The 20,327-nt window shown below is 43.1% G+C and overlaps 1 protein-coding gene across 1 annotated transcript in view; it reads left to right on the top strand.

Annotated features, from left to right (window-relative positions):
- The window catches only part of LRP11 (LDL receptor related protein 11), a 19,592-nt gene extending 656 nt beyond the window's left edge, over positions 1-18,936 (top strand). The window contains exons 2-8 of the mRNA XM_042816347.1: positions 3-542; positions 6,020-6,183; positions 8,522-8,663; positions 10,630-10,755; positions 11,434-11,646; positions 17,028-17,129; positions 17,405-18,936. Coding sequence (XP_042672281.1) covers positions 3-542; positions 6,020-6,183; positions 8,522-8,663; positions 10,630-10,755; positions 11,434-11,646; positions 17,028-17,129; positions 17,405-17,559 — 1,442 coding nt within the window. The 3' untranslated portion in view covers positions 17,560-18,936. The remainder of the gene's footprint in view (positions 1-2; positions 543-6,019; positions 6,184-8,521; positions 8,664-10,629; positions 10,756-11,433; positions 11,647-17,027; positions 17,130-17,404) is intronic.
- Positions 18,937-20,327: the final 1,391 nt, after the last annotated feature.

Here is a 20,327-nt window from a genome sequence, read left to right on the forward strand (position 1 = left end):
GGTACTGGTACTGCTGGCGGCGCTGGGCGGGCGGGCCGTGCTGCCGGGCGCACGGAGCGCGGCGCCGCTGGCCGAACTGCGCTCGCAGATCTCGGGCGTGGAGTCGCTGCTGGAGGAGTTCCGCCGGCAGCTGAAGCAGGAGGACCCGGGACCGGAGGCGGCGGGGGGCGGCGGAGAGCGGTGCGGCGGCAGCGGCGGCTTCTCGGCCAGGCCCGACTCCATCATCCGCACCAAGGACTCCATCGCGGCCGGCGCCACGTTCCTGCGGGCCCCGGGCGGAGCGGCGGGCTGGCGGCAGTGCCTGGACGCCTGCTGCGCCGAGCCGCGCTGCACGCTGGCCGTGGTGCAGGGGCCCGGGCGGCCGCGGGCGGCGGCGGAGCTGGGCTGCTTCCTCTTCAACTGCACGCACCGCGGCCGTCCCGTCTGCCGCTTCGCCCCGCACCGCGGTTACAGCACCTACAGCCGCCTCGCCCCGCAGCCGCCCCCCGCCGCCGCCGCTTCGTCCCGCGGGGCGGCCCTCGTCCCGTCCGTTCTACCGCCGGGTAAGGGCCGCCACGCGGAGGGGACGCGGGAAGCGCGGGCGGGGGCCTCGCCAAGATGGCTTCGTGCGGGGAGAGCGGCGCCCCGCGCGCGGAAATGGCGGCGGCCGCCGGGAGGTGCGGGCAGGGGGAGGGGAGCGGCCGCGGGACTAGGGCAGCTCGGCAGGGCGCTCGGAGAGGGGACTGCCCGTCTGCCTGCGTGCCGCCCGAAAGGTACCGCCCTGCGCAGGTTTCCCGTGCGCCCGATTTGGGATAAAGCCTTCTTAAGAGCGCCGGGGTCAGGCTGGTGGAGGGGAGGCCGTTTCGCAAATAGACCGGAGGTAGCGTGGAAGCTCTGTGTAACCGCCAGAGTCCAGGCCACGTGAAAAGCAGCGGTTTGATCAGCCCTGAAGGGTATTTAAACGCAGTGCAATCCAGAGCAAAACCCTGTCAGTGAAAACAGCTCTGTATCTGGAAGCATAGTCAATTTCCTAACACCTGATCAATAGAGCCTGCACTTTCTCCCACCTCCTGCAAACACCTTCTGTTGTTGAATGGTTGCATCTGAACTCCTGCCTTAATTTAATTACCTTCAGTTGACGATATTTCCTAAATGTTTTCCTAAACGTCTTCCTTCATAAATGCCCTCTTCAGCGTTCACCTTGGGTGCAGACCCAGGTAAACAGATCGCTGCATCCATCTCCCTACCCAAGTAACCAATCGCTGCATGCAGCCTAAAGGAGGGAAACCTGGTGGTGCTGGGAACGAAGACACTGTGCTCTGGAGGCCTCTGATATTGCTCCATTGGCTGGGGGTGACCTCAAAATTGACTAGCAGTTCTGCCCATGTTATGAGAACGCCAGTGGAAGCTCCTGGAAGTGGGGGAGAATGGGGGCTGGCTGGCTGGAAGTTTTCTGAAGGGCCTAGATAGGTAAGCTAGAAAACTATAGGGAGATATCTGTGGAACTGAGACAAGGATAAGACGCTGGAGGGACCCAAGGTATGGCTTTGACATTTACAGCTGGGCGAGTTCTACACCCACGCTATTGTTAATGTAGCAGTTTCTGGTAATTGCATTTTATAACCCTGCACTTGGGAGATAGAAGGCTTAACACTGGAGTTTAAGTCAGAGAGAATTTAGCAGCTTTGAAAACCTTCAAAAATATCTTCAGATGTCCTTTGTCATTTTGAACTGCCTTAATTCCACCAAAATGTGGCCCTAGTGTAGAGTGCAGTTCTGTCACGTTATAAATAATACAACTGTTGAAGCATAATCTGCCTATGAGAAATCTTGAATTCCGAAGCCTTGCTTCTTTGGCTGCTTTTCTGACTATCAGCACTGGGCTAGCAAAGCCATTTCTGTTCCTAATCTGCAAATTGCTCCATGTCCTGTTGGGTTTATTTAGGAGTCTCCCTGCAGGCGGTATCAGAAGCTGGAGATTGTGACTCCTTCATGCAATTAAGTCAGAGCTAAAGCAGAGCTGCAAAGGAAAATGAACTTTTATTCAAACATCTGCCAGCCGTGACATAAACCAGGAAAGATAAATAAAATTAAAATGAAATTATTTTGCTGTCTGATATCGTGTTACCACTGCATTCTTGAATTACATTGAAAATTAATCTGGACAATGTGATGAGGATGGATCTCTTTTCCCTTATGTCACCACATGGTTGAATTTGGGAAATTGGGGAAATCTCTTTGGTTACAAGATTTTATGTCGTCGGGGAATCATGCTTTACCTGTTCTTTCCTTTCAGGATACTGTGGTGTTGGGTCTTCTGTTTCTCTTTGATAATCCCAAACAAACACCTATCCATGAATATGGTGTTCTTGTAATTCGGAAGTATTTCTGAGCAGTAGTGTACAGCAGTCACTATGGCAGTTTGATTTTGTTTGTGTTAAGGACCTTCAATAATCTGAAACCAATTGCAGTGATGGATATGTATTCTTCAGATCACGTGCACCGCTGTGTACTTCCAGGAGGGCCGGTGGTGGGGTGAGCTTTATAGGCTGAACTTCCCAGTTTAAATCAGCCTTGAATTTTCCCTGAGTTTTCACCCAATTTATTGCAGGTTTAAGTGGCAGATTTATTTAGCACATTCGGGCAGTTTGTGCTGTGTTAACACTGAAAACCCACTGAAAGAAGAGGAAAACCTTTTTGTCTTTGTTAGAGAAATTCTTTAATTCCAAAGAAAGAGTGCTTGAATGCTTCAACAGAGATGTGCAGCTTCCATCTGATACTCAGCACTTTTGCACAGTGGGAGATGGCAGCATTAGGGTAAAACGATATCATGGGAATTCAGTAGTGAAATAGCCCTTTACTGCAAAGCCCTCACTCAGCTGGCAGCTCTGTTACTGGTGGGACACGTCTGTGTGAAGGAGGAAGAACAAATCAAGCCTGTTGTGTTCCTCTGCTTATGAAAAAGAAGTTGCTTATAAAGTTACAGCTCTTTTCAGTTCACAGGTCTGCCCTATCCCATGCTACAGTCTCTCTCAGGTCAGTTTTTTCTTTAGAAGAGCAAGAGATGAGTTGATTTGATGTTGATTAACCTTTCTGAAAATATTCTGGCAGTGTACAAGCAGGTGTTGTGCTTTCATTCTGCATTTTGACAGGAAGGAGTCTCTGTGCCATACCTCAGCATAAAGTAGCCCAGCACAGCTCCTGCCAGCAGTATAGCTCAAACTGTTTCAGGGTACCATTCATCTGGAAAGGGGAAACATATCAGGTTGGATATTAGGAAATATTTCTTCCTTGAAAGAGTAATGAAGCAGTGGCACAGGATGCCGAGGGAGGTGGTAGAGTCACTGTCCCTAGAGAGATAGTAAACTGTGTGGATGTGGCACTGAGGGACGTGGTTGTTGGGCATGGTGGTGATGGGCTGGTGGTTAGGCTGAGTAACCTTAGAAATCTCTTCCAGCTTTTATGATCCTTATTGCTTATGGTCCGAGGCAGCTGGGGCTTGCCTCTGTCTCGGAGTTAGCAGGGAAACCATCAAGTCATGTAAAGCAGACAGGTGGCACACAGACAGTTCCCAAGTAGGAAGCAGAGGAATGAGCTGTGCCATTTCAGACCCAGGTCAGTCAGGTTCATTGTCCTCTTTTGACAATGATGAGAAAAGTTAATAATTTGTTAAAAACGGCACATAGTTCATAGATACCAAATAAGAGTTACCCTGGCACCATGCTGTTGGTGTTATAGTTTTGTTTTTTTTTGGTGCTTTTTAAACTTCCTTGGTTCTGAAAACTGTGTTTGTAAACATTAGGCAAACCTTCCTGTGCCAGCTGGATCACTAAGAACTGTTTCATATTTCCTTATATCAGATTATATTTTAAGTTATTTGTACATTTTCCTATGTTAAGGGACTTGCATTGGCATTTTCTGTCTTTGGTTTCACCTGTTTTTCTTTGAAGGCTTCATTAGAATGTCTTAGAGAAAAGCAACAGAGAGAGGGACTCCTCTTCTGTTAGTGGCAGTAAAGTGTGCCACTGCTTTGTGAGCTCTGTGCCTTCAGGCAGATTCTTGATACTGGTCAGGGCACATGCCAGGCAGATCCCCACACTGGTAGCAAGCACCTTGTCTTTCCTCATGCTCTACCCAAAGAGAGGATTTACAGGCATAGGCTTAGGAGGTGCTTTTCAGAGCTGAACTCAATGTTCTTTGCATCTACCCTCTTCATTCAACTTGCTGTATACCCTGACTGTTGTGTGTTCATCCTCTCAGGAATGGAAGGAAGATGTCTCCTGCAGATAATTAGGCCTGAAAGTTCAGTAAATCTGGTGCAGTTTGAAGAAGCAAGCTGTTGTAGATTGCTTGAATGGGGTCAGAGGGAAAGCAGAGAGCAAAGAACAGAAAGCACTGTGCCACGTCAGAGTGCCAGGAATGCACTGTGCTCAGAAAATGAATGAAAGCTGGTCAGGGAACTACAAAAAGATAAGATCTTGTGGCTAGAGTAGTTGAATGTTGATGTGTAGAACTAGATCACATCCCTCTCTTTCCCGCAGCTCGTGAATGCTATGGACAAATTACTTTAGCCACATCTCACAGGCTGTTTCCTTAAGTTACCATCTGCTTTCTTAGAATCATAGAATGGCTTGGGTTGGAAGGGACCTCAAGGATCATTAATTTCCAACTCCCATGCCACAGGCAGCTTTGCCAGCCACTAGATGATGTACTAGATCAGATTGCACAAGGCCCCATCCAACCTGGCCTTGAATTCCTCAAAGGATGGGGCATCCACAGCCTCTCTGGGCAGCCTGTTCCAGCACCTCACCGCTTCCCCTTGACATCTAATCTAAATCTCCCTTCCTTTAGTTTGAAACCATTCCCCCTTGTCCTATCACTATCTACCCTTGTAAAAAGTTGATTTCCCTCTTGTTTATAGACTCCCTTTAAATACCGGAAGGCTGCAATGAGGTCTGCCCACAGCCTTCTCTTTTCCAGGCTGAACAAGCCCAGTTCCTTCACTCTGTCTTCATAGGAGAGGTACTCCAGCCCTTGGATCATCTTCATGGCCTTCCTCTGGTCCCTCTCCAAAAGAGTCCTGTACTGGGGGTCCTAGACCTGGACACAGTACTCCAGATGGGGCATCACAAGAGTAGAAAGGACAGGGGCAATTACCTCCCTGTCTCTGCTGGCCACACCTCTTTTGATGGAACCCAGGATACCATTGGCCTTCCAGGCTGCAAGCTTTCTTAGCCTAACCTGAAAAGCTTGTGCTGTGATTGGCAAAATTATTTGATACTCACAGTTTTAATCAATGAGTATCATATTTAGAGTATAACAAAATGCCACAGTCAAATGGTATGAAAATCAAGTATCATACATCAGACACTTAAAAATGGTGCTCATTTCTGATCACTGTTATCATTAGGTTGTGCACTGTTTTACTGGGATGTCAGTTGACGTTGAATAACTATCAATCCTGTGAGGACATATCATAAAAAGAGACTAAAAGAGCGTTGCTATGCAGAATACTGTAAAAGATGTGCAGCAACTGACATTTGAATATCTAGGTGGTTTACACTGAGGTCAATTTTTTGTACTTCAGATCAAAAATGCATTGATGCTGGCAGTCCCCTTGTATTAGTGAAACATCCACATAGGGAGGATTTTCATGCCACATGCTTGCAAGGTAGCAGCTATTTCCTGAAGATGTGAACCAGAATGTATACGCACGTTTCAGTGAGAAAACACAAGTTTGTTTCCTTAGTTAAAGCTTAACTTTTGAAGAGCTTTTCTTTTTCACCCTGCACTAAGTTTGGAGGGCAGCATACTCAGCTGACAGATGCAGACATGCTGAGGCAGTTTAACTGCATGGTCTTCCTATGAGACTTGGGAAGATTGCTGCTGAGTGCTGAGTAGTGTTTGTCCTCGTTTTCAGGAAGTTGCACAGTGGTGAATCAATAACAACCAAGAAAAATATGTTTTATATAAATAATTGCTGAATTCCCTTTGATGAATGACCAAGCCTCTCTCTTTTTTTTTTTTTTTTGATTTGAAGAAGAAGAATTTGATGAGCCTCCAGTGTGCAAGGCAGGAGAAGATCTTGTGCTGCAGTCACCTGTCGACTGGGTGATTTTGGATGGTCGCGAAAGTTCAGACGACCACGGAATTGTGCAGTATGAATGGACGTTGCTGCAAGGTGATTCATCTGTTGAAATGAAGGTACACATGGAACCACACATGTAGCCAGTTATTTGCAGGTTGTTGTATTCAGTGTAGCTCAGGTTTAAATGTAGGGCTAAAAATATTAAATGTGTTTGATTGAGTATGGTTAACAAGCACCATAATTAGAAAGACTGCAAGACTGCACAGCCTGAGCTTTCATGTCTTGTGGGTTTTGTAGTTCATCTATATCCAGTGTGGCATGTAACAGTCAGCAGCAAATGTGTAGGGTCTCATGTGTTTCAGCTCTGCTTTCTTTCCTTGTTGTTTGTTCTCACTGAACTTGGTTTTCAGCCTGTGTGATCCAGGTTAGAGACATTTCAATAATTCAGTTACTGAAAGTCATAAGGTATTTCACCAGCAGTCTTTCTGTCACTGTTTGTGGAGAAACTGCAAGGAAATGTCTTATGTAGACCATGTAAGATATCATGAGATCCTATTTTAATTGGGTTTCAGCTTAAAATTAACAATCAGGAGAGGGATTCTCCATTCTACCATTGTTTATAGCTTCTTAGGAGCAGCAGAAAAGGAAAGGAAAAGTGCTTCAAATCCAAAGTGCCAACTCACAGCCTGTACGCAGGCCATGGTGTTCAGCAGAGCGCACTGTTAAAAGGTGTGTGTACCATAGACATCGTTGTTGCTGAGATGCTGATGATGGATAGGAAGACATTAAACAGGACAGAACCAGCAACAGGAACAGTCCCATTTTCAAGAGCCACTGTGAGCCTCCTTCCTGTTTGTAAGGTCTTTAAATAGAGACCAGTTTTTATTTATTTAAACCTGCAAAATTCTCACATTCATCTTGGTGATTTCTTCGTATTTAATAAATAAAAACAACTTTGAGAGGCTTCTGCTTAAACAGATGCTTTTTTGTTGTGTTCAAACTGCTGTGTTCAAATGAGCAGGGATTTCTCCCACAAGTACATACCCTGATAGTTTCCTTCACAGTTTAATTTGTAGAGATGAATTGATAGTTGTGATTATTCATACACATTCAGCTTGCTATCTTCAGTGCTTTTGTTGTCATCTTGATGCCACTGGATTTCTTGTGATCGATTCTTCATAAACTGTGCATGAAACCACAGCTGCCAGGGAAAATGGGATTGTGTTTATTTATGATAGCTGGCACCTGTTGCTTTGTAGTTAGATACCAAAAGTAAATAAAAAGTACCAGACATGGAAAGACTGCTATAAAGAGTTCTTATTGTACTGTAGAGAAAAGACAGTGTTTTTTTGTTTTGGTTTGATTTTTTTGGTATTGTGACTGCTTAGCTTAAGGATATTGTGCTTCTCAGATTGCTATCCACATGCTGTAGCTGAGAAACTCTGTGGCAGTTGTGGGTGATTGTTGTTTTTTTTAATGCTGATTATTTGGAAAGTTCTCCAGTTTGAGCCAAGTTTGGAACAGAACAGGTACAGTCAGGCATCCTTCAGGGCAGAATGGAGATAAAAAGGAAAGCACAGGGATGGCGTGTTCTGAAGTCAGCTGTGCTTCTTTGGAATTGCACTGAGAAGAGAGCTGTACTGTGCGGTTCATGAGCTTTAAATACCACACTTGCACTCCCAGCAGTCATAGTGAAGGACAGCAGGTGCCTTTTTGAGCATATTTAGTTTTGTAATACAATAAACAATAACATTCTGCAGTGTCATATCCATCTTAAGAAGGTAATCAGTAGAAGGCTGAGATAAAAGTACATTTCAGTAAACACAAATGGAAAGAAATTTCATGTCAGAAAATTAACTTCCTGGAAGAAAAAAATGAATTTACCAATATATGTCTTAATAAAGGTAGGCCTCGGATTCTTTTAACATATTTTTGGAAATTCCAATTCTCTTTGTGTGAAAAGCATTGCACAGAAATAATGTACTTAGTTCTAGAAGTTACAGACAGATCCTTTATTGTAGAAAGCAATGAAGACATTGCTGCCTACAACTTCATGAGGAGGAGAAGCAGAGAGAGAGGTGCTGGTCTCTTCTCCCTGGTCACCAATGGTAAAACATGAGGCAACTGCATAAAATTGCACCAAGGTAGGTTCAGACTGCACATTAAGAACAATGTATTTACTGTGTGGTCAAACACTGGAACAGGCTTCCTAGTGGGGTGACTGATGACCCACGGCTGCTAGTCTTCAAAAGGCATTTGGACAGTGTCCTCAGTAATATACTTTAACTTCAGGTTGGCCCTGAAGTGGTCAGGCAGCTGGAACAAATCTCTGGACGTCCCTTCCAACTGAGCTATTCCATTGTATTGTGTTGTACTGCATTGTGTTTAACTCCACTTCGCTCTGCTCTGCTCTACTCCAATCCCCTTTTTTTTTTCCACAATTTCTTTTGCCAGGTACCACAGCCAGGAACACTGAAGCTGTCTCATCTTCAGGAAGGCACATTCATTTTCCAGCTCACCGTGACAGACACTGCTGGTCAGCAGAGCATGGATAATGTCTCTGTGACTGTTCTTCCCATGGCTCATTCTGCAGTAGGTGAGAAACTGACTGCAGCTACTGCCCATATGACACCCAGGGTATGCTGCTCAGAGTGAGGGTCTTGATGGAGGGCAGAAATCTTATTCTCCATTTCTATCATATTATTTCACCCCTATTTGTTGTATAATAACATCTCTTTCCATTTTGAATCGATGTTTGAGAAGCAAACATCATGTTTGTTAGTGCAAGAATACTTCAAGCTTTTAAATATTCATACCTATACTGCTAATAAGCAAGTAGGGTTGGAAATACTGCCATGTGCATCAGACACACTGTAACTGTTCACTGTGTGGTCAAGAGGGGTATGGAACAGGACAGGGTTTGTGCTACAGGGAAGACCCAATGCACTTCAGCTTTACTGTGTAATTTTGTTTAACAGTGAAGCTTTATGTTATTGTGAAAACCAAAACTAGAACTGACCCATCATTTTTTAAACTCTGAGCTTGAGAAGCATATAAAAGCTTAAAAGGTAGAAAAAAAAGACATTTCAGTGCCTGTCAGTTTGGGGCTCTTTAATGTAATAACTTCTAATTACGTTGTAATTTGCAGGATGCTAATACAGATCTGCTGCTATGGCACAAAGTAAAGGGTAAACTAGCATCATTAATGTGTTTACTGACCCAGTGAAAGCCCTGCACCACTGCAATATCACTACGTGAGGGGGTTGTCCCAGTTGGCAATAAATAGGTATCATGAAAAACTGCTTATGAATCTGTTTAATAATATCTATGCTCCAGTAATGGGTAATAGAATCCTATTAATTAATGCTTAATTCAGCAAAAGCAGCCAGAGAAGTTTGCTGATTCCTTTGTTTTTTTGCTTTGAGAATCTCTTGAGTGGCATCTCTTGAGTGGATTTGCTTTTTTTTCTTTTTTTCCCCCCAGTTCCCCAGTTATGTTTGCACTTCAAGCACTACTGCCATAGTTAAAACCAGTGCACAGGGCCTCAGTGCACACAGGACCTGTACTGTTATTAGGACTGAAGTTAACAAGATGCATTTCCAGAGTATGATTTGGGGATTTAAAAAATATTCATGTGTTCCTGCCATACTTTCTTTTGCAGTGCAGAGGTTTAATGTTGTTGCTGTGGTGCATAGCAGTATGACAACCAAAGGCTGCCAATTGCTTATGCAGACTGGTTTGCTGTTAGAACCATAATCCAACACTGAATTTGACAGTGCTTTTCAAAGCGATGAGATGCATTGCTGTTAGAAGGACAAAAACACATACATAAAACAGCTGATAATTACAAGGGTCAGGATGGGTTTCAAGAAAACTTTTAGTATACAGCTGCAATTATGAAATGTCAAGGGACATTCTCAGTTTCCTGAGAAATCTAAACACTAAAGCAGGCTGCAGGCAGTTCTCTTGATAAAGGTCACTTGTAAGACCTTGTGCTCAGACCTGTTCTGGTAGATGCTTCATAGGAGTCAGTGGATTGTTCATGTGGATAAATGATGAACACTTTCCTAGCATCCTAATTACTTAAAGAAAACATTCCACCCCATGTAGTCCATAGGTGTGCCTGTAAGATAACTTACTATCAGTGATACAGAATGGGGATGTGGTAGGAATTACATGTTGGAGAAATGCAATTCCAGCCACCAAGATTTCATTTATCTTCAGGACTGTTCTTAGTCCTCTAAGCCTGGAAAGATCTCCTTTCAGCATAAGCTGGCAGAATTTAAATTGCAGTAGGGCTGCTGCATGGACTGTAGGGTGCTACAGCCTCCAGGTAATAATACATTTCCAGAACAGTGATGAGGGTGCCAGGAACAGCTATCAGCTGTATTACCTTTTCTATCAATATAATATCATGTAGCTGAGCCTGGTCTTCAGGCTTTTCTGCAGTTCTTGCTGTAGTGTGGTTTAGGGTTTTCCTGGATGCTGCAGATTGTAGTTATTGACTCAGTACTTACTGTTTGGATTTGTCTTTTGGTAATTTGAAAATTGTTTCTCAACAGCCTGTGTCGGGGTTTGCTCTCGCTACCAGTTTATCTGTGATGATGGTTGCTGCATTGACATCACGTTTGCCTGCGATGGAGTGAAACAGTGCCCCGATGGCTCCGATGAAACTTTCTGCCAGAACCGTAAGTGCCACATGGGGTAACACTGACTGTGAAAGTCATTGCAGATTGTGCAACCAAAGGGAATTGATGTCCCCTTTCATGGTATCCCCTCCTTTGAACAAGCAGCTTGCTACCGGCATGGAACCACTTATTGGATATAATATGTGAGAAAGATTTAGGTCCACATAGAGCAGATGCTCAGAAATCAATTCCATTTTTTTTCAATGTATATAAAAATGATCAAAGGTCTCCAAAGAACAGATTTTGAGTTAGTTTTCAAAACTGAAAAGATCGGTTCTTTCTGTCTTAATCTCAATGAGCACCTCAGAGGTACACTTCAAAGTGCAGCTAAGTACCTGACCAGAATGTGAAATGCTGGATATTTGAGCATGCACTGAACCATCAGTGTCATTCTGTTAGTTTTCATTATTTGCCTTCAATATTTGCCTGTGCTCAGCAGAGTGAACAAAAATCATCAGAGGGTGAACTGCCATAATGGCTAACCACTTTCATTGATACTACAGTTGCTGGATTTCACTTTAGAGTTCATGAGTATATTCTTGCTCTATAGTGACTTTGAGCAACTGGTAACCTGCTAAGTACACGGAACTCATGTTTCATCATTTGTCTGAATCTAATGAAGTTGTTTAGTTCTCCATCAGAATATAAGAATTTTGATTCTTGATTCTATTTACATAGTCAGCCCAGGACGGAAGACAGTGACTCATTCAGCCCTCAGCACTGCTCAGCAAAGGACTGTAGGACTGACAGAAAAAACAGACGAGAACTTATCTGCAGAAAACACCCTGAAAGCCACTGTCAGAAATCAGCTGCTTCTTTCACTGGATGCAGACACATCTAACCAATCGCTTTCTCAGGGACCAAAAAAACAAAATAGTGGATTTGTGCCAGGTAAGAACTGAAAAGCATCAGTTTCAGTAAATCACCCTATCTTGAGGAAGAAAATATCTTTTACCCTTATCTAAATTAAACTGGCTTCAGGTGTCTGGTTGAGAGAAAACTTTTACAAATGTTAAACAAACAAACAAAAAACCAACAAAAGCAGCTTGCAATAGGGAAATTATCAGTGAATATTGCTTTATAATTTTCAAGTCTGCTTCTTACTAGATGCAAAATGCAGAGAAAAAGTTAAAATGCAAAAACGCTACAAAAAAACCCCACAGTCTAAGGAGGAAAACATGCAGAGAGCTGAATACAAGCTCTGTCTTCCACAGGTTCACCTGTGTAAGCTGATGTTTTTATTTGTAGCATGGTACCTTCAGCAGAATGTAACAAAGTACTATTCAACTTGAGCGAAAGTAATTGTGTCTCTTCTAGTGCTAATTTATGGTTGTTTTCTTATTATTTTTGATTGTTTGTTTGATTTTTTGTTGAAGTGGTATCTTGATTATTATGGGCACTTTTTTTTCTGAATTGTACCTCTGGGGCAGGAAAAATCTTCCATCACTACAGAGTAGGTTTGATCTTTGGTAACAAACAATCTCATGTCTCTAGTAGTATTCTCCATACTGGCTGCAAGCCCGTTGTGAATCACTGTGTAGTGATATTATAGGCACCAGTCATCAAACATTGCCTTATTAAAGCTCCAGAAGCTGCAATGAAATTTGTGTGACTTTTAAGGCAGCCAAAATACAGGTGGTTCCTGCTGGTAAATTACAATGGCCTGAAATGGCAATTGAATGAAAGCAGATCTGTGCACAGAGCCTTAAATGAGTGCAAGTCCTCCCGCTTTTATTTCTTCAGAGTTCGGACAGATCCTTGCTCCTCAGGATGCAGCTAATTATTTTCTTCTTACAACAGAGCAGTGCTTAGTGCCCTCTGCTGCTGGCTCTCACAAAGGGCACTTGCCTGGTTCACACTTGTATCTTCATATTCTTGAATTTCACCTGTGGAGTCTGCAAAGGGAGTGAAAATAACAATCAACAAGAACTCGATTGCTCCAGAGAATACTTAGAAACTTATGGCAATACATTCTTTCAAATGCTTCCACCTTTTTTGTCAGTGTAAAACAACCTCATTGTTCCTTATCAGAATGAGTTAAAACTGTAGTAGGCCCCAAACCTGTTTGGCTCTCACAGTTCTGAGTGACACCTGATACGAGCCTACCTAAAATAGAAGTCAAGTTGCCAAAGGCATTGCAAACTAATGGAAAGCCAGCTGCTAACTGTCTTAAAAGCTACTGGCTCATGAATCCAGAAGTAAAACCAAATTGACATCACTAAGCTTAGCAACTGATAATCGAATATTACAATCAAACATTATAATCAAAAGTTTGTGTAAGAGTGACACCTCAATGCTGTCATTTCAGTGTCTGACCTTTGCACAGTAACTTGTTCTTGTTCTGAAGGTAGCTTTGTACACAGCAGTAAGCAATTAAAAAAAATATTATAAAACTAAAAATAATGTGATGGGTTTTTAGTGGTTATTGTAGTACCAGGAACTGCTGTAATCTAATATTTTAAACGGGCAAGATTTCCAGCTGACCTTGTCTGTCTTTAATTCTTTTGACATCAGTCAGAACTTTCAGTTGAATTTTATGTAGGGATTTCCTTGTAGAAGAGAAAGACCCAATGCTTAGTAGCCCAATACTTTTAACCAAAAAAGCAGCAGGGAGCTTTTAAATAGCTATGGCTCAGTGGCAAAGGGGGTGCATGAGGTAGGATGTGAAGGTACCCAGCTTCTAAGGGCAACTGACAAAATCTCCTCTGAATTCCTGTACTCTCCTGCAGACATTTAAACTTGATAGGAGTCATACACTGTACATTAATGATTCCCCAGGGTCCACAGAAGTTCAAGTCCTGCCCCGTGAGAAAGCATCACAGTTGTTATGGACTTGGGCTGACAGACATCTAACACATTCCTAAAAATACACGCAGATCCACTGAGTTCAGTTTCTTCCCACCACTCTCATCTCCTTGAGATGACAGACCAAATTTAATAACTACAATTATGCTACATTTGCTACAAAAATGCAATGACACTCTGTGTGCATGTGAATGTGTGTTTTATGTTAGGTAACTGGTCCAGACAGAGGGAGAACTGAATTTGGTTCCCAAAGGTGCATCATGTCTCACTTCCTACCTCTCAGAGAAGTGTCCATGCTGTTGTCAGCGAGACTTGCCAGCTCCCTGCAAGGATGTTTGATTTGGTTTAGAGTAACAAGAGTAGAAAGTGGAGGTCAAAACTCTTCCTTAGTGGCAAGCACACCCACCCTGGGCATCCTGACTGCCTGTCCTTTCTCTAGTCATGTCTGTGTGTTTTAGCCAGTGATTACTGAAAGTTAGGAACCTGCTTTAGCAGGGGGGTGGATTGGATGATCTCCAGAGGACATTTCCAACCCCTAAATTAAGTGATTGTGCCTGGGAGAATAGTATCAAGGGAAATTTATTCCAGAACGCCTTATCCTCCTAATAATTTCACTGTTCCCAATTTCCCTTAACCTGCTTTCTTTACTCTAGTGGACCCTCAAATTTGGCTCTGATTCAGTACAATTTTTTGGTAAAGATTTACACTTTTTCACATTTTCATATCAATGTGCAAGTGCAAGGTAAGGACTATCCAAAACTTCTACCTGACCTAACAAGGGATTTAGTAACAATAGAGTTATAAAAATAAAAAGTCATTCACTGCTGACAATGGATGATCCCTATTCTGCACGCCTGCATTTCCAGCAAGTGCAACTGCCTCTAAAGCAGTGCAACTCCAGGGGAATGCCAAGTCCAACATAGAGCCTACCTTGAAAGCCAAGTGCACGGAGTCTTTTACAAGTAGCAGACTCGTAATTTACTTTCATGCAAGCTAGAAGACCAAATATTTTATTCCTTAGTTGGAGTGAATGCAGGAAGAGGAATTTGATGTCAATAGAGGAGTCCTTTCCCTTTGCAGACATGCCTCCAGAGTGAGGTAACCCTGACTGCATCTCCTCCAAAGGCCAGCTCAGCAGTTCTGCATGGCTGCCTCCAAAGTGCCCTGGCATTAATTTCCAGGGAAGCTCTCAAGCTAAAACGAGTGTTTGGCACTACTGCACTTGTAAATGAATTCAATAAAAATTCAGTTGCAGCAATAGACCAGGTTCTAAGCATCAACAGCCATTCTAGGAAGCATGCTCATGTAGACAGGTTGAATTCATAAGAAGCTTGAAGATTTTCACTTCCCAGCATAGCAAACTCAAGTGTATAAAAATCACTGTAACAGCTTTGCATACCTCCAGCACAGCGTCTGTGCATCTCTCCAGGCTGCCCACACCAGCTGTTCTGCAGTACTGTTCAGGGGTGGGATTACAAAATTTGACTGAGTGCCCAAGCATTAGTCATGTTTTCACTGTAGAGGCATGAACAGCAATAGCTGAAATTTAGGGCACCCGTAATGGACTATAAACTGCAATTTCCTACGCACAGAATAGAAAATAATGTAAGAATAAAATGAAACTCACATAACATGTTTTAGCAGGCAGGAAAGAAGCCCAAATATGTAAAAGTTATATCACCTTTTATCACTTATTTCTCTTTTCTCCAACTCCCAAGGCAAAATCTCAACAAGTTAGTTTCATACTTCTTCCTTTCCACCAGTTTCCCAATGGGTGCAGACACACACTGTGTCAGGCTCCCAAAACTGTTTGGGGAAATCATTTTCTAGTTGATTAACAGATAAGATGTTGAATGGTATTGCCCTCAATAGCCTCTGGTCCTGTAGGAAAAGCCCTAAATCTTAACAAAACTTACCGCTGCAAGATTTGCTGAAAGGATTCTATTATTTTTCTGCTCTTTCAATTTTTTCCCACTTCTTTTCCATTTAGGTATATTTGCCGAAAGTCCTTACCAGCAGTTGACTTAAATATTCCCTCCTTGCTCAAATGGAAGGGAAATAAATTTATAAAACAGGCATTCAGATGTGGCCTTGTTATACAGATGAGCAGCTCTAAAAAGAAGCTGATACCTTCCGGGGATTTCCAAGATAAAGAAAAATATTCATGTTATTCATTTAGGGGAACAAAACAGCTACTGGTTTTGGTTTCAGTTACATTTGAGTTACTTTACACAGCTCTGGCACCTTAAAGCCAGCACAATTTACACTTAGCATTCTCTTAGATCCTTTCATATGCCTTGAGTTCTTTCATATAAGAACTCAAAGAAACCTTCATGTGAGGAGAAAGAGGAGGACTGTAACTTATTTCTGAGGCATTTCCCGGCATCTGACGTTGGTGTTCATACATGCTTAGCCTTAATGACAGCCCAGCAAACCCAGAGCCTGGAAGGATGCATTGTGTCTTAGAGTGGGGACATGAGCACTAACCTCACACCTGCAATGATGGAATAACTTTGGCTCGAGTTGAAAGGGTTTTGTATTTTCTCCTTACCCTGATGAGACAGCTTTCTGCTTTCTTGTTGGGTAGGAGGTAGATGAGTTACATGTTCAAGCTAATTGACTAAACACTTCCTTTTTAACACCCACCTTTAAATGGAACACCAGTTATAATACTTCATATTTTTCTGACAATGCAGCATAATGTTTCCATTTTTATCACTGCAGAGGAAACACACTTCCAAGAAATATTCACATTGCAACCAAAGTGCCCAAACACAATCATCACATTAAAAAAAAAAAAAAAGGCACATTTCTGATTTTTGTGAAGGCATTGAATTAAGCTGTCACTCTTGCATTAAGCAGCCCCATAGCTATCAGCTCAGGCTTCCAGTGTTGGAGTAAAAAGAAATTCTGGCTGCATTACTTTTTTACTCTCATCAAGCAAAACTGCAGTTGTCTCTGCTCCCAGAGTGAACACTTATTGGCAGCAAAGTGTCTGCTCTCCTCCTGCACTGTTACAAACGATGTTCTATTGCACCCTCTCTTCCATGCACAGCTGTGACTAAGTCATCATCTTTGAAATGTTTTCCCAACATACTTTTGTGTCTTCCAAGAACTTAAGTTCTGCTTCTCTGCATGGCAGAATTAAGGAAGTTTGGGCAGCCTTTATATTTCCTGCTTTATAAGCAAGAATGATGAAGGTAACATAACTTGGAATAGCTTTTTTTCAGTGGAATGCAAATGCTTCTACTATGCTTTAGCTCACATTGATTGGTCTGTACCCTGTTATGAAAATATTTAAAAAGGAGAATTTACATCCTTTTTTTCAGTGGAAAGTGACCCTACTTAGGTTTGGTTGAAATGCACTGCGGTTTGCAGTGCTAAAAATGAATTTACATTTTAGCATCAGTTTCACATTCTTTCAAAAATTCAATCAATATTCACTTGTCTTGCTTGGCTTTATGCAGATAACAGTTCCTCAGGGAAAAAAACAGATGATAAAAATGGAAATGGCATAATGGTGCCAAAGAGGGATCAGCTCGGAGATGGTCGTCCAGTCCCAGAAACAGGTAACTCTGATCACATGAAGTCATTTTGAATTACATTAGAATTTTTCAGTCAAGTGACACAGACCCAGACATTACGGTCAAGAGCTGAACAGTGTGCTCCCATGCTCTGAACCATTCTCAGCACACATGGTCACACGTTGTAGTTTCTCACTGTGAGTTGCCCCAAATATTATCACCAAGTTGATAGGCTAGCTGTATTTTTATGGAAAAATTTGAGTTCTTCCTCTACTGTTTCTTCACTGTATTAAGCATAATCTCTCTTACCCTTTTTGTAGGTGCTGTACTACCTTTGGCCTTAGGTTTGGCCATCACTGCTCTACTGCTGCTTATGGTTGCTTGCAGACTACGTTTAGTGAGACAGAAGCTGAAAAAAGCTCGACCCATTACATCCGAAGAATCTGATTACCTCATCAATGGGATGTATCTCTAAAAATCAGATTTAGGTCTGTTGTTTTCTTCCCTTTCTGTTGTGTCCATGAACCTCTGCCTCTAAAAAAGGACCAAAATCTTTAGTTAAGTTTCAAATGTAGAAGAAGCTTCCATGATAAGGAAACATGTTCTCCCCCTTCAGTGATGAATACAGGTATGGGTGGGTGCCTGTATTGAGAAGCGTTCAGGCTCCAGAGGGTAGCTCCAGCTGGCTGTAGAAGATGCCACGAGGTGGAGAATTCCCCAGGGGACTTGGGATGCCCTTGTCCTCCCCGTGGCTACCAGGGCCCTAGGGCAGAGTGCTGAGGCAGCCAAAGCCACCAGGTCCCCGTAGCATTGGCAGGAACAGAGAGCAGCTTGTCACCACCCTGCTGCCACCAGTGTGCTCTGCAGTGGTTACAGGGATGCTGTAGACCAACATGAGTGTACCATCCAGCAGAGATGGATCCATGCACTTTCCCACCTCGGACACTTGGAATGTTATAACTAAAAAAAAAATTTGTTTTGCTTTGTTAACAAAAAGCAATTGCCATCTAAGCACCAGCATTTATATTAACATTTGGGATTTAAGGAATGGAACACATTTTTCATTCATAGTTTAAACCTCTGAGCAGCTAACAAAGTCATGCTTACTAAATGCTAAAATGAAAAAAGCAAGCACTCAAAGTTGGGACTTACCAGTGCCTGACAGCTGTGGTATGTGATCCCAGAGCTACATCTCTCCTCATACAGCAGGCTTCAGCCTTTAGTACCCACAGCTCAGTGTGCTCCACCCTGTGAAAGAGCACTTGCCAGTGGTTGTTCTTCAGGGCACCAGCCCCAGCCTTGCTATACAGACTGTTTAGCAGTGTTGGTACTCTGGTGGGTAAAAACCAAAGTTAATTCTAGGCAGATGGGCACAGTCAGTGAGACTGACGCTTCTGGCAGAGCGATTAAAACCCGGCCGTGCTTCCCCCACAGCAAGGGATTCGTGCTGGTTAATTCTTAGCTCCCTCCAAAGCTTGAAGGCTTCAGCAATGTGTCCCCATCCCAGCAAAATTCTCATAGAATTAGAGCAAGTAATCGATATGTGTGAGTGAATTTCAGACGTGTAAACAGTAAATTGTGTACAGTACATGTTATATATACATATATATAAATATAGACACTGTGCTGTCTACTTTGTTTGACTGTCCAAGGATGTTGCATTCATCATGGGTCCCAATAGAAATGGAGGCAAGACGAGGCATGCATCTTTTTGTATGTCGTCTTTTTACTTCAGCATCTTCAAGTCTACAAGAATACAAGAATATTACCATGTATACAAATAGTTCTTTGAGTTGCTCAGTCCTGATTACTTTATGGAAAATAGCTCTAATAAACCTATTTTATTCATACATTTCTTGCACTGCATTTATCTTCAGATACCAGCTAAATGTTCTTAACTTCCTCTCACTGGAAAAGGAGAGCTCAAAGTACGATACAGTGAGCAGACACAAGCATGAAAAGCCTCTATGAAATGGCCTTAGAAGCTGGGATATGCGGTGGGGAGAACGTAGGGACATTTTGTTGCAGGAAGGCTGAGAAGGAGAGACAGACCTCCCCTCTTTATCCATTGTTGGCATCAAGAGCAAGACTTGAGCCATGCAGCACAGCAGCTGTGGAGGTTGGGCTGCCAGCACTGCTTCCCAGGGCCCTCCTGCTGAGTGAGGAAGAGTCTGATTGTTCAGACTGCAGCAATTGATGGCATCCAGGAGTCTCTGATGCTATCATCCATTTCTAACCTGGGAGCACAGCTTCTCTTTCTACAGCAGGCATGGCAAATTGTGCAAGACCCAGAAGATCGCATTATAAATACAGCCAGCCAGAAAAGATGCGCTACCCACCTGCTTAGGGTGCATTTCCCCATCACTGAAAAAAAATCATTGTTTGGCTTTGTTTGCAGTTCAGTGAAACAGCAAATCCTTCTTCACCATCTCTCCACAGCAGCAAGAAAAGCAGTGCAGCACTTGGCAGCAGCTACCAATGTGTTGCAGTTGTCTGCCCAGAGACTTCTAAGAGGCAGTGGTGGGATTTGCTGCTATGCAGACCAATGCACTAAGGTACCTGGAAACTCCTCAGCTAGTCTGAAATTAAGAAAAAACTTGCGCTTCACCAGAAAGCATGGGCATCCTCAGCCAGATGAAGAGCAAGACAAAGCCAGCTCAACTCCTGCAATTTGTACAAAACTCAGTAATGTTCACTTTCTACAAGTTATTTGCCTTAAAATGAGTGACACCAAATCACTGAGCAGAAGCACACCTGAGCACATTAGGAAGCCGTGCTCTGGAGCATGCAAGGAGCCCCGTCCACCGGCTCCTGCAGCCCTCCTTGCAGCTCCTAGGGCTGACTGCAGACCACCCAGCCCAGCTGCCTTCCAGCACCAGTGTCCCTTCGCCAGAGAAACAGAGAACACAGACTGTTCTGACAGCATACACCAATGGATGCTACTTCTCTGAGTATTAGGAGAGGTCATCAAAATGTTTCATTGGTGTTTTAATGCTGAGCAAGGTACACATTTTGGTTAGATTGCTTTATTTTGAATTGTTTTGCCTTTCAGACACTTACATACACATAAGTGTACAATCTGTTTCCAAGTATCAGGCAGTGCCTACCTGAACTGTATCTGCAATTCGGAATCCCATTTTTCTATGCAGTCCCATTCTGAACAGTCTTGGCCTGAAGGCCCCACACCTTCCATGGTCTTGCAACATTAGGGAAGAGCAGTTCCAGAAGCACATTTGCAAAACT

The sequence above is a fragment of the Centrocercus urophasianus genome, unplaced genomic scaffold (genome assembly GCF_019232065.1).
Source record: "Centrocercus urophasianus isolate 14NV4802_14NV808 unplaced genomic scaffold, USGS_Curo_1.0 seq_10, whole genome shotgun sequence".
NCBI lineage: Eukaryota > Metazoa > Chordata > Aves > Galliformes > Phasianidae > Centrocercus > Centrocercus urophasianus.